Consider the following 14,368-nt stretch of genomic DNA (forward strand, 5'->3'; position numbering starts at 1 on the left):
GTAAAGATCTTTTTTTATCCTTTTTAATATCCAAAACTCCATTCCAGTCTCCCATCATTATATGTGTTTTATAATTCCACTGTATTAATTTAGCATGTAAAATCTTATAAAAACTTTCTTGTTGCTGATTTGGTGCATATAGTCCAATCAATAATGTTTTTTTCCCTTCTATTAAAATTTCAATTGCAATATATCTTCCTTGTGAGTCTGCTTCAATTAATTTAGCAATTAAGCCTTTTTTTCGGTATATAACTATACCATTTTTCTTCTCCAGTGCAGATGCTATAAAATGTGTCCCCAATCTTGCATTTGTTAAATATTTTTTATCTTGCATTCTAATATGTGTCTCTTGTAGGCATATAATGTCATTTTTGTACTACTTCAGATAATGAAATATTTTCCTCCTCTTTTGCGGTGAATTTAATCCATTGACATTCCAAGTTAGAAATTTACTTGCCATTTTTGGCACTTTGAAGCTTTTCAAGCATCAGCTGAAGGTCATCTTTCACTTTGATCTTCGGCCTAGCTCCTCCCATTGTTTCTGATTTGTGGTTTCTTGTGCTTTGATCTGAGCTTGCTGCACCTTTAATTCCTCTTGGCGTTTCTTTGCTGCTCGAGTCTGCCTTTGATCCCTCGGCTCCTCTACTTTGCCAAATAACTCCATATCTTGGGCAGAGCTCGTAAATTGTGGTAAATCTTCTTCAACAATTAAAGCCCCTCCTTGAGCCTCTGCCAGAGCCTGGGTAATTTCTTTCACTCCCATTCTTGTTTCCTCTATTTCCTTTCTTCTTCTGGTTTCTGGAGAAGAGGAACTTCCAGCCCTCAATACATTAAAGTAGAAATCCCTTGCTTTCCATAATGTATTAAAACGGAATCTCTGTCCTGAATAATCCACCACCAATCCAGTTGGAATCTCCCATCTATACTGTATCTGACGTTTCCTGAGTTCATCCACCACAAAAGCATAGTCCTTCCTTGGTCTCCGCATTTTGGGAGGAATTTCTTTTAGTGTTAGAACTTCCTGCCCTGCCACTTGAAGTTTATTTTTGTAGGAAGCCTGCAATATCATATTTCTTAGCCTTCTTGTTGTGAAGTAGATTACAATATCTCTTGGTAAATTTCTCTGCCTGGCCACCCATGAATTAACACAATAAATTTTATCCATTTGCCAATCCAGATCCTCCTTTCTTTCTTGACTTATCTGTGCAAAGGCTTCTGCAAAGATCTCTCTCAAATTCTCTTGGGTATTTTCTTTCAGGCCTCTTACTCTTATAGCAAATTCCATCACTCTATATTGCATCATCATCACCTCTAAGTCCGCTTTTTCTATCTGAGTCTGAACTTCTCCCATTTTATTCTCCAAATTCACGTTTGATTGATTAACTTCCTCTAGTCTTTCATCTAACCCTTCAATATGACTTGCCAAACCTTTAAATGCAAAAATAATAGCTTCTCTAATTGCCTTATGTCGAGCTTGAATTTCATCCTTGATTTCTGTCACTTCTAGAGTTACTTCATCCATTTTATCAGTCACCACTTTTATTTTTTCATCAAGAACAGAAGAAAGTTTTTCTTCTAAAGAGAAGGCTTGCAGCTTTAAGGCTTGCTGCAAGGCTTCCAGGGTTAAAACTTGTGGTTCTGTTGGAGCTGTCAAAGATTGCGGTTTGGGTGGTGGAATAGGGGAGCTCACAGTAATTTTAGCCCCAGCAATCTTTATTTGCTTAGAAGCCATTTTCAAATTTTCCGTTCCAAATTAAAACTTTTACAGCAACCACTCCCAGAAATTAACTTTTCCAATTAGTTTCAGTCCTCAGCAAATTTAAATTTCTCTACAGTCCAATTTAATTCTTCTTTCTTTTGAGACAAGTTCTTTTTAGTGGCAGCAGAAACTGTCAGCGCAAATGAATATTTTGAAGTTAACTTTCGTTACCACACCCAATTAAGGCTTGGTGCCATTTCCTTTCACTTTCTTCCCACAGCAATCAAGAAGGAAGTATTCAATACACAGGAGTTAAAGTTTAATACTTGCAATTGGAGTTCCTCCTGTCTTTGCTCTGCCTGCTTTTATATCCAGAATAGTGTTAAAATGTTGCAGGGATGGTCGCGGCATCTTGTTCTGCTAAATGCAGAAGCGTCCCGGTTGTGGAGCTTGTGTCAGGCTTCTAGGGAGCTCTCACCCTTCGTGCCCCAGGAATTATACCTGGAACTCTTGGGAACCTCAACCCAAGCCTGGCTGCTCTCTTTCCCCTCTTTTCCCGAGGGAAAATTTTCAAACCGCTAAACAGCTGTTTTTTGCTGTTTTAGCGGCTTTAACAAGATTGTGGGGCTAGCGTCTTGAAAGGAGCTGCTATCGACGACGCGTTGCCACCGGAAGACTTCGGTGTTAAGTGAATTTTGTTGTATACTGTGTGTACACATACAGTGACAATAAAGTTATTAAAGATTATATAGTTATTGGAATATGAAGAATGAGTGAATGAACTTGAATATGTTGTTGTCTTCTCTGTTATGTTGCTTTCAATTGTCTATCTCTTCTATTCCCTTTCAAGTAGCTCCATCCATTTCTTCAAGGCATTTCCTTTAACAATTCAGCTGGGGAGAGAGTGTTCCTGAATGAGAAAGGGAAAGCAACAGGTGGATTCGACATCACCAACTTGATCACTTTTCCAAACAGGTTTTTTCAGAGAGTTAGAATTGGAAAGCTGGATCTAGAGGCTCCAAAAGGGAAGGAATTATTCATTGATAAAGATGTGATTTTCTGGAACCCAACTTTTAACCAGGTTTTGAACTACCGGTTCTCCAGAACCTGTCCGAACCTGCTGGATTTCACCCCTGCTACTGGTAATGGGAGACTTTAACTATCCTGATATCAACTGGGAGACAAACTCTGCAGCAAGTGGGAGATCGAACAGTTTCCTAACCAACTTAGCTGACAAGTTTGTCATCCAAAATATAGAGGAGAGCAGTTAAAAAAAACTATTTTTGTGGTACAAAAACAATAAAAATATTTAAAAAAAACAAAACACATCAGCTGCTTATTCTCTCATCAAAAACAAAGAAATTATCTCATACAGGAATCACCATATTTTCTTCACTAGGCAAAAACATGAAAGACTGCACAGAAGGTCATTTCAATTCAACAACAATCAATGTATCTTGAACCCCAGGGAGATTGGCACAAGGATAATAATGGCTGTGTGTCAGAGTCATTGCTACAGGTTTCCTCCCTCTGTTCTCCTCTGCCAGTGTATCTGTTCAAACCCTGATGTAATTCAACTCACTGATTTCTACTCTCATAGATCTTCAAATAGATAATAGTGGATTTTCTGATATTGTGCACTCTCAGATATAAACCTTGAATTAATTGCTGGATTAACCATTGGAATAATGCAATCTTTCCTGTAGGATAGGATGAAAGACAGATACATTTTCAAGAGTGAAGATGTTGCTTTCTTGGTGTTCCTGGTGAAGAAAATAGTGACTCTGAGCTGCCCTGCAAGCGATGCTTTCCTTGTTCCACATGAGTGGTACCAACCTGGTGACCTCGTCATTGGTGGGATAGTGTCGCTCACCTATTACAACATTTATGAAATTAATTTTAAGGAACACCCTTATATAGCATCTTATGACATACCAAAGTAAGGTTCTTTTTCTAATCTTAATTAGTTTCCCCAAACTGCTTATGAAAGTAAAAGATTCTCAGTATAAATGTAGGCTGTATAGCTAGTCTAAGTCTTTATATGACAATTACATCTTTTGAATGTTTTTAGTTACGGAAAAAATAAACATTTTCTTTACATTACAGTAAAGTATTTGTCATATAATATATGAAACTTTGGTGCAAAACATCTTTTGAAGAACATTTAGTAAACTTAAGGTAATTTTTTTTAAAAAAAAAATCTGTATTGTCACTCTGAACAAAACATACATACAATAAGTGACTGATACATGCTGGAATTAATTGTTCATATTCCATTTTGGGGGGAAAGTTAGGGAATGGGTTACCAGGAAAAATGCATTATTTTTATTTGTTGTAGCAGATATTTGTTGCAAATTGTGCAAATAATGTAAAAAATTGATTTTGAACACTGTACAAATTATTCAGTACTTTAGAAAACCTATTACTTATTTGCCAACTTCCTTTTTCAACTGGGGTATTTAAATAATTTGCAGTGTAATAATCAAATTCTACCAGCACATCCTTGCCTTGGCTTTTGCTGTGAAGGAGGTCAATGAGGACTCCCAGATCTTGCCCAATGTCACTCTCGGGTTCCACATCTATGACAGTTACTATGATTCAAGGATGACCTATCGCACCACTCTGGACCTGCTTTTCAAATCTCAGGAATTTGTCCCTAACTACAAATGTGATATCCAGAAGAATCTCATGGCTATCATTGGAGGATTGGATTTTGTCACATCATCTTATATAGCTGAAATTACAGAATTCTTCAAGATTCCACAAGTAAGTTCTAAAGGGGTTGAACAGAAAATTCTTAATCTTATGGTTCTTATGGAATAATTAATGGGCATCAAACATTAGGCTTCAGATTCTTTTAAGATGTTCTGCATGGCTTAAGATCTACTACTTGGCCTTCTTTTCTGAAACTACAATGCCAGTTATAGGAAGTGAGTATCAAGGATCAATACCTGAGGGAAGATTTGAATGGCTTCTGTTAAAACAATTGATCTAGTTCTGTGCTTGAAATATTTTCATGCAGTGAGAACATCCTCAGAATAACAGAGATGGAAGGGAAATTGGAGGTCTTCTAGTCCAAGAAATTTGTTCATTCATAAAAGAATGCTAGGGGAAAAATGTTCCTTGGATATATTTTATATGAAAACAAGATAGGAAAATTAAATTTAATCTAAAGACTCTAAAGAATACTACTGGATTTTCTTTCAGCTGACATACGGCTCATTAGCCCAAGAGGAATTTCAGACCAGTAAGATCTCTTCACTTTATTTCATGATCCCCAAAGAGGACCATCAGTACATTGGGATTGTCCAACTGCTTCGTCATTTCAGGTGGACCTGGATTGGGATATTTTCTTTTGATAATAACAATGGAGAAAATTTCTTACGGAAAATGCAGCCTTTACTTTCACACAATGGAATCTGCTCAGCCTTTATAGAAAGGCTTGATGAACAACTCCACTTGGAAAGTTTCCCAGAACTTTATCAAACAATCTCAACTGTATCCATTAATATGTTGACTAGCAAAGCCAATGCATTTCTGGTCTATGGAGAAGCCTGGATAATTTTATTCCTAAGGTTTTTCACATTTCTGGTCGACCCAGAAAGCAAGGAAACTGCATTACTTAGAAAGGTGTGGATCATGACTGCACAGATTGATTTTGTACTATCAGGCGTTCAAATCAGTTCGGATCTCAAGATGTTCCATGGGGCTATTTCCTTCACTGTTCATTCAAAAGCAATTTTGGGTTTCAAGGAATTTCTGCAGACCATAAATCCTCTTTCAGACTACAGAGATGGGTTTAGACAGAACGTTTGGGAACAATCATTTGATTGTTCATTTCCAAAACCAGAATTACAAGAAACAGACAATACTCACTGCACTGTGGAGATGAAGCTGGAGGATCTACCTGCAGCAATATTTGAAATGGAAATGACTGGCCAAAGCTACAGTGTCTACAATGCTGTTTATGCTGTAGCTCATGCTTTGCAGGCTCCACGCATGTTGGGTTTCAATTGGAAAAAAAGTATGAGTAAAAAAAATGATCTTCCAAATCTGCAGGCTTGGCAGGTATTCTCTTTGAATTGGACTCTTCCTTTATTTCAGTGAGCAGTTTGATGTAGTATTATGTTAATTTGAACTCATTCTGGAAAGTCTTAATATTTTCTGAATGTAAAATCTAGTTAAGTATGAGAAAAACATAGAAATAAGGAAGAATTTCTTGATAGAATAATGAATTAATGTAAAAACTTGCCTTCAGAAATAATGGCTGCTCCATAACTGGAGATGTTTACGAAGTGATTGGAGCATCATTTTGTCTAAATTGTTGTAAGGTCTTCTCCTTGAGCAGGGTGATGTACTAAAAGACCTCCAAGGTCCCTTCCAATGTTCCAATGGAACCGGAAGCGTTGCGGCGATACTGGCTGGGAAATAGAGAAGCTCTGATGGGCTTCGCAAAAACCCAGCCAGACAATCCGCTGTCAGAGCGTCTTCGGACCGGAACCATCTTGGAGGGATGAGGGAGAGACAAAGGCATCTTGAAAGACCAAAGAGGAGCAGGCAAGCTCCTTGGAAGGTCAGAGACAGCTCTTTGACCCGGCAGTGGGGGAGGCGGCCATTATGTCCGCTATAAACTTGGGCAACCAGATTAAGATGTGAGCAGGAGTGGAGAATGAACAGAGTATTGTTACCGAGTGAGTAATTGGCCAACTCACAGGTACGAAGAAAAAACTTTTAAAAGCTTGAAAGAAGTCCCAACGACTAATTCACTAATTGGCACTCAGGAATTTAAGTGAAAAAAGGAGAGAAAAAAGGAACTTTAAAACTAAAACCTTAAAAGGTTCCTTCCATCAGGACTTAAAACTGGATTTGGAGGAAATTAAAACAAGACAAGAAAAAGGAGATAGAGAAGTATTCTTTAAACAACAAAAGAATTTAATTTGGGGAAGAGGAAATAATCATTTTTGTGGATTTACAAATGGATACTTTGTGGCTGGAGCATTTGTGAGTTGGAGAGAGACATCTGCCGGTGGAAAGAAAGTATCATACTAAGCTTATTTATATCATAATGATAAAGTACTGAAAGTGCTGTAGGAGTGCTTTGTTTAAATAACTAGAATGAGATTGCAAGAAGAGTGGAGAGAACAAAGACTGAAATTGGAATGGCTCAAATGAACATTTGAATTGGACACTATCTGGAAAGAAAAAGAAAGAAAGAAAAAAGAGACACTACATGAATTTGAATTTTAATTATATGCAAAGGAATAATAAACTTAAAAATCCTTGCCTTTTAAATTGATAACATGGAGAATTGGAAAGGAAATAAATAAAAATAAAGATACAGATGATTACACTAGAATTAACAGTGACAGAATAAAAAAGTTGATTACACTGGGATTAACACTGACAGAATAAAAAAATGATTACATTGGGATTAACAGTGACAGAATAAAAAAAGTTGATTACACTGGGATTAACAGTGATAGAATAAAAATGAATAAGGGGGAATACATCTCAAAAAGGGAGAGAAGAGAAAGAAATGGGGAAGAAAAAGGAGAAGAAGAAGGCAAGGGAATGGGAGAAAGGGAGGAAAGTGTCAAGGAATGGAATTGTGGAGAAATTAAAAGAAAATAGTTAGGGGATAGTAAAAAGGAATTTAAAAGATGAATATGCTAATTGAAGAGAAGGATGTTAACTGTAGAAATTATATGTAAAAAGCAATTTAGACGGAAGATACAGATTATTGTAAAAGGGATATAAGTAAAGATAAAATGAAATGTGAGTAAGTAAAAAAGAAGAAATACATTATTTAATGTAAAATAGATCAGTAGATGCAATGTGAAAGACAGAATGGACTAATATATTGTTGGAAGATATACAAATTTGAGAGAAATAATAGTAACAAAAGAATTAATTGAAATCAAAATTGAAATGTAAAATTGAATAAAATGGAAATGTTACTAAATGATGCAAGTAAGAATAAAACAATACATGTAAGAAATAAAATAGAAGAAAGATATTGTTAAGGGTTGGAAGGTAATACTAAAGAAGGATTTAAGATAAAAATGGAATAAGTTGAAATACATTGTTAATAATTAAGAGATAAGGGGAATTTTGAGAAAATAAATGAAAGAAAAGTTGGGGCTGCCTGGACACCATAGTGGAAAATAGACAATTGAAAATGAATACAGCAATAGAGAGAAACGAAAGAGGAGTAGAGGGAGGGAAGGGAGGAAAAAGGAGAGAGAGGAATGGGAAGAAAGGAAAGAGGGGAGGAAGGAAGGGAGAGGAAATAAGAGTAGGAGAGAGGGTTAGAAAGGGAGAAAGAGAGGAGGAGAGGGAGAAAGGAAGGGGAAGTAGAGAAGGAGTAGGAGAAGAGGGAAGAAGAAAGTAGAAAGGAAAGAAGGGAGGGAGATGGAAGAGATTGAGAAGAAAGATTGCTGTACAATAAAAAAGATGAAATGGAAGAAAGGCAACCCCGAACATGAATAAATGCACTAGGGCAAAGAATGAGTTATTAAAAAATAAAAGAGAATAAATATGAGATAAAACAGAAAAATTAGAATTTGAAGGCGAACAAAGATGTTGTTTATACAAATAAGCATAGAAATTTTAAGACACGATCAAAAAATGGAAAAAGGAAATGTTGGCAAAAATTGTAATTGAGTAAAATGTATTTGAATATGATAAATTGTATAAATTATGATATGGCCAATACTTTGTTCATAAAATATGCAGATGAAGGGGGGGGATCAATAAAACTTGATTCAAAAAAAAAAAAAGATTTTAGGGGCTGTCACCTCCAAATTCTCAGGTTCAGCATCGATCATCCCAAAGCATCTAAAAACCTCATAGATTTGGGAGATCTGTTGCAATAAATGACTATTAAACTAATTAGAATACTGAGGGAATTAGAGATTTAAACCCAAAAATTATGGGATTAGTTGTACATCCACCTGTCCTTAACCATGCATTAACTGTAGACAGTATTTGAAGTAGAAAATTCGTATATTAGAAGAAACCATTTTTACACGCTGCGGGTGATCAAAAGATTACACAGTGTGAACAACTTCAGAAAAATGGAGAGTTTTCACCCACTATTTACACAGTCAGAAACATATGTCAAGGACAGACTGTCTGCAACCTACATATAGTACCATAAAAGAACGTAATAAAATTTGGACCAATCGGGATCAACTTGTAGATCGGTTATCATATTAAACCCTGTAACCTTTTAACAGAAATCTGCCAATAAAAACTCTCTGGATTGCCTACCTCTACTGGAAAAAAAAAGAAAAAAGAAGAAATACTGGCTGCTACATAACTGGAGATTTTAATGAAGTGATTGGAGCATCATTTTGTCTAAATAGTATCAGGCTCTTCTCCTTGAGCAGGGTGGTACTAGAAGACCTCCAAGGTCCCTTCGAATGTTGTGTTGTATAAAACAGATACAGAAAAACTGGTTTGTGCTCTTATTTTGTCATTCAGGTATTCTGCTATTCTGATCACTCAGAAGCTGCTATAAAAATCATGATTTAGGTATCAGTAGGAGTTATTTAACAAATCACCATAGATTGCACAATAAGAGTTAGTTAAAATGATACTTTACATTATGTTTCATTGTCTCTTCCTAAAAATAATCAATTCTCCAAGAACTTTTGTGTGGCTCATGAACTTTTCATGAGTGACAAGCTGAGCTTTCTGTCTCTATCAGAGATTTAGAGCAATGAAGTGCTGCTACTTCTTAGATGTGGCTTGCATAGTTTGAAACAACTCTATGTTTGCAATAGTCTCTCTTCTCATTTATCTACCAAAGAATGCTTAAGTCTCAGATTCTAATATCTGGCTAAAGGAAATTAATCAGACTCTCAAATAGCCTTGTACCAGTGAGGAAAGATTAGATATGATTAATCTTGAATTAGCTGTTTAAGTAGTGGACATAAAACATGATTGAAGGACCTGACATAATCCCAAAAGCCTATTTTCATTGTGCTTCAGTTCATTCCTACCTTTCCTTAAAATAATATCAAATAAATAATGGAGTGGACATGTACATTTCCATGCAATATGAAGAATGAGTGAATGAAACTTAAATATGTTGTTCTCTTCTCTGTTATATTGCTTTCAATTGTCTCTTCTATTCTCTTTCAAGTAGCTCCATGCATTTCTTCAAGGCATTTCTTTCAACAATTCAGCTGGGGAGAGAGTGTTCCTGAATGAGAAACGGGAAGCAACTGGTGGATTCGACATCACCAACTTGATCACTTTTCCAAACAGATCTTTTCAGAGGGTTAGAGTTGGAAAGCTGGATCTAGAAGCTCCGAAAGGGAAGGAATTATTCATTGATGGAGATGTGATTTCCTGGAACCCAACTTTTAATCAGGTTTCGAATTATTGTATGAAACATGCTTTAAGCCATTGAACATCCCTTTAGAAATCTGATTTCTGTTTCTTTAAAATAAAGAGCAGCACATACTTTTCAAATGTTGTTGATGATCAAGCACTCATCAATTTGACCAAATGCTATCACAATACAAAAGCCATGTCTACATATTTGATTTGCATTTCCATTTGAAATCTCAAGAGTGGCCATGTTTCCATGAAATTGTCACTCTGTGGAATTATGTCCTCTAAATTCAGTATTATTTGCCATGAGATTGTCACCAAGTGTTTTTATTTGCTCACCCTGTCCTTCAAACAGAAAATTTTGAACATCCTTTTAATTTCTACTTGTTTAGAAAAATTACAAACTCTGTTAAACATCACCAATTTCAAAACCTTTTATGTTTATCACCAGGTTCTTCCACTTTCTCGATGCAATGACCCTTGTTTCCCTGGATCCTGGAAGAAAGGGATTGAGGGGGAACAGTTCTGCTGCTATGACTGTGCTCCATGCCCTGAAGGGAAGATTTCAAATCAAAATGGTAGGTTAGCAATTCTACCACTTTTCATTAGACTTAAGCAAACTTTAATAAACTACTTAGATGCATAAAATTAATAAGGTGATTTTCAATTATATGGAATACCAATAAAGAAGAATATTTCTAGCTCAGGGTTGAAATGAGGAGTTCTTGGTGCTCTCTGAGCTTGCTTGTTTTCTTGCAGTTATTTATTACCCTAACTAGGTAACATCATCAGTGCGAGTAAAGAGTGCTGTTTGTTGTCAGTTGTGTGGATATCCAGTGTAAGTACTTTATTTAATCTAGCCCAAACACACTTCCGCAACCCAGAAAAACAGAAACACGAAATGGAGCATCTATACAACAGATTCCAACAAAATAAACACCCAGACAACTTTATCAAAATATCCCAAACCAGTCAATCCAATATAGTACAACCAGCACAAACCCTAAAAAGAATTATACTGCCATACATCAAGAATATCTCAAAAGGCACCAACAGACTATACAACTACATGGAATCAGTGTAGCACACAAGCCAACTAAAACCCTTCCAAACATCCTAAGGAAACCAAAAGACAGAGCAACCCCAGAAGAAAAACAGGAGTTATGAAAACATATAATGTAAGAACTGCAACAACCATATGTAGGACAAACAGGCAGAAGGCTGGCCGAATGCATCCGTGAACACCAACTGCTGGTCAGACGACATGAAGAAAATTCTTTAATTTTACAACATATAGACAGCTTTAACTATAGATTCAATTGGGAAAATGTGATCATCCTAGACCAGGCCAAGTCCAGAAATGCCAGAGAATTTCTAGACGCCTGGCACTCTGACAAATCAGCTATCAATAAACACACAGACATTAACAACATCTACAGACTATGCAAAAGAGGCAATCAATCAGACCAAAAGAGAACAAAAAGACTCCAGCACCTCTCCACCAGTAATCAGCACCCAGATCAGCATAAATTAACTCCTAATTTAACTTCAGACCAACAATCAAGTAAAAAATACCCCAATCAAGAAACTGCCAAAGAGCCATCAGTAAACAGCCGAACCAAAGACTCTCTAAGACGTCCCCATCCACACAGACAGGCAAGACACCAGAATATAACTGACAGCAAGCAGCATTCCTTACTAACACTGTGATGGGATCTAGTTTGTGGTAATGAAACATCTGCAAGAGTAACAAGCAAGCTCAGAGAGTACCAAGTACCCCTCAATAATATGGAATGCCTAAATGAAAAAAAATATCCTTGATTTCCCTTCCAGATATGGAAGATTGTTTTAAATGTCCAGAAGATCATTATCCAAATAAAGAAAAGAAAGGATGTATCCAGAAAGTGGTGGTTTTTCTAACTTTTGAAGAAAATTTAGGAATTGGTTTAGCCTCAGCAGCTCTTTGTTTCTTTTTCTTGACATTTTGGGTACTTGGAAAATTTATTAAGCACAAGGATACTCCCATTGTCAAAGCCAACAACCGGTCCCTCACCTACACCCTGCTTGTCTCTCTTCAGCTCTGTTTTCTCTCCTCTTTGCTCTTCCTCAGCCAACCTGGCAAGGTGACCTGCCTTTTCCGACAACCAACTTTTGGCATCACTTTCTCAGTGGCCATTTCTAGTGTTCTGGCCAAAACCATCACTGTGGTTGTGGCTTTCTTGGCCACTAAACCTGGATCTCAGATGAGGAAATGGGTAGGGAAAAGATTGGCCTTTTCTATTGTCTTTTCATGCTCCATCATTCAAGTATGTATTTTTATTCTTTGGTTGTCGACATCTCCCCCATTCTCTGAGTTGGACATGCATTCAGAGCTCCAAGAAATGATTTTACAATGCAATGAGGGGTCAGCTTTCTTCTTCTACTGTGTCTTGGGCTACATGGGTATCTTGGCCATCGCCAGCTTTATTGTGGCTTTTCTTGCCCGTAAATTACCTGACACCTTTAATGAAGCCAAATTCATCACCTTCAGCATGTTGGCCTTTTGCAGTGTGTGGATCTCTTTCTTTCCAGCCTATCTGAGCACAAAAGGAAAAGCCATGGTAGCTGTGGAGGTTTTCTCCATCTTGGCCTCCAGTGCTGCATTACTGGGATGCATATTCCTCCCAAAATGCTACATCATTGTTTTCCGGCCTCACCTCAACCACAGGGAGCAACTCAAAAAGAGAAATTAGTATATCCTGGGATTTTTCTGGCTCAGAGAAATTGTTGAAAAAATGACTAGAATGACTATTATCTATAGAAAACATATAAGGAACATAGCAGTTTTTATTTCTGTCAAAGAAAGATTTGTGTAGGATGTTTATGATTATTAAGATTTATTATAATTGCCTGTGCTTATGCTGCTTTATGTTCACCATATCCCAAGATTCTTTAACTTCATGCTTTCTTCTTTTCAATACATCCATTGAACTTGATTTTGGTCATCTATCTTTCTTATTCCCTGTTAGGATGTTTCAGATATTCGCTCAAATGAAGTGTAAGGTTTGCAAAGACATTTCACGGATTTTATACTTTTAATTCCTAAAGCATTAATTAAATACAGTAAAATTACTTAAATACAGTAAAAAGCTGACTTCCATTTTAAAAACATATATTTAACACAGTATCATAGTGTATTAATTTTGGATTTGTTAGTGTTTTTTCAAATGTAAAATATATTGAGTTGGTGATTCTTGTAAGCTTAACTGCATTTCAGAAAAGGATGACCATTATTTGAGAATATATTTAATTTAAGCAATAAATTAAATTATTGGAACCTTGATCTGTGGAGCTGTTTTTTTCTGTCTGACATTGATTTCCACTCCAAAAATTTTTTCTGGGGAGTAACAGAAGTAACCAACATTGCATTTGACTGACAAGCAGAAGCAGTGTCTGACTACAGGACAGTGGACACTCTCCTGCAGTGTGTGTTCAATTTGTGCAACTTTGCAGCACTCCAACTATATAATAAATGCAGAATTTGGTGTAATTTGCACCCTTTGCTCCTCTGACATCAGCAGCAGCCTCAGTACTACAATCCATGTTGCAAATGAGTCATGGACGCTTACCAGAAAGTTTCAGAGGAGAATCATAATGGACGAGAACCTTCAAAGCACAAGGAGAGTCATTTGTGAGAACCTGCGCAGTGGAATTCCCCATCCATCAGTCACGAGTCTCCTTCATTCTGAGTCTACGGGTGGCCTCATCAGCTCATTCAACACTTACATCACTTAGGTAATGCCTCAATTATGGATCACTATCACAGGTTTATACCTTCTGGGGCCACTTCGGAATTCCAATATGGAGATTATAATAACCCGCACAATCCATTAGCTTGAGCAGTGTAATCAAAAGGTCAGACTGTATGTATCAAATACAAGTTAATCTCTGCAGACCTAGAGTAGAATAGAATAACAGAGTTGGAAGGGACCTTGGAGGTCTTCTAGTCCAACCCCCTACCCAGGCAGGAAACCCTACACCACTTCAGACAAATGGTTATCCAACATCTTCTTAAAAACTTCCAGTGTTGGAGCATTCATAACTTCTGGAGACAATTTGTTCCACTGATTAATTTTCTAACTGTCAGGAAATTTCTCCTTAGTTCTAAATTGCTTCTCTCCTTGATTAGTTTCCACCCATTGCTTCTTGTTCTACTCTCAGGTGCTTTGAAGAATAGTTTGACTCCTTCTTTTTTGTGGCAACCCCTGAGATATTGGAACACTGCCATCATGTCTCCCCTAGTCCTTCTTTTCATTAAACTAGACATACCTGGTTCCTGCAATGTTT

At 36.8% G+C, this 14,368-nt stretch overlaps 1 protein-coding gene across 1 annotated transcript; it reads left to right on the plus strand.

Moving 5' to 3' along the window:
- The first annotated feature begins 3,411 nt into the window (after nt 1-3,411).
- Nucleotides 3,412-12,774, plus strand: LOC139324311 (vomeronasal type-2 receptor 26-like). Its single transcript, XM_070954033.1, has 6 exons — nt 3,412-3,638; nt 4,174-4,465; nt 4,907-5,767; nt 9,852-10,049; nt 10,494-10,620; nt 11,876-12,774. Exons 1-6 carry the CDS (start codon nt 3,412-3,414, stop codon nt 12,772-12,774), a joined length of 2,604 nt encoding a protein of 867 aa, XP_070810134.1.
- Nucleotides 12,775-14,368: the final 1,594 nt, after the last annotated feature.

The sequence above is a fragment of the Pituophis catenifer genome, unplaced genomic scaffold, assembly GCF_029215685.1.
Source record: "Pituophis catenifer annectens isolate HBS135680 unplaced genomic scaffold, rPitCat1.0.hap2 SCAF_15, whole genome shotgun sequence".
NCBI classification, from domain to species: domain Eukaryota; kingdom Metazoa; phylum Chordata; class Lepidosauria; order Squamata; family Colubridae; genus Pituophis; species Pituophis catenifer.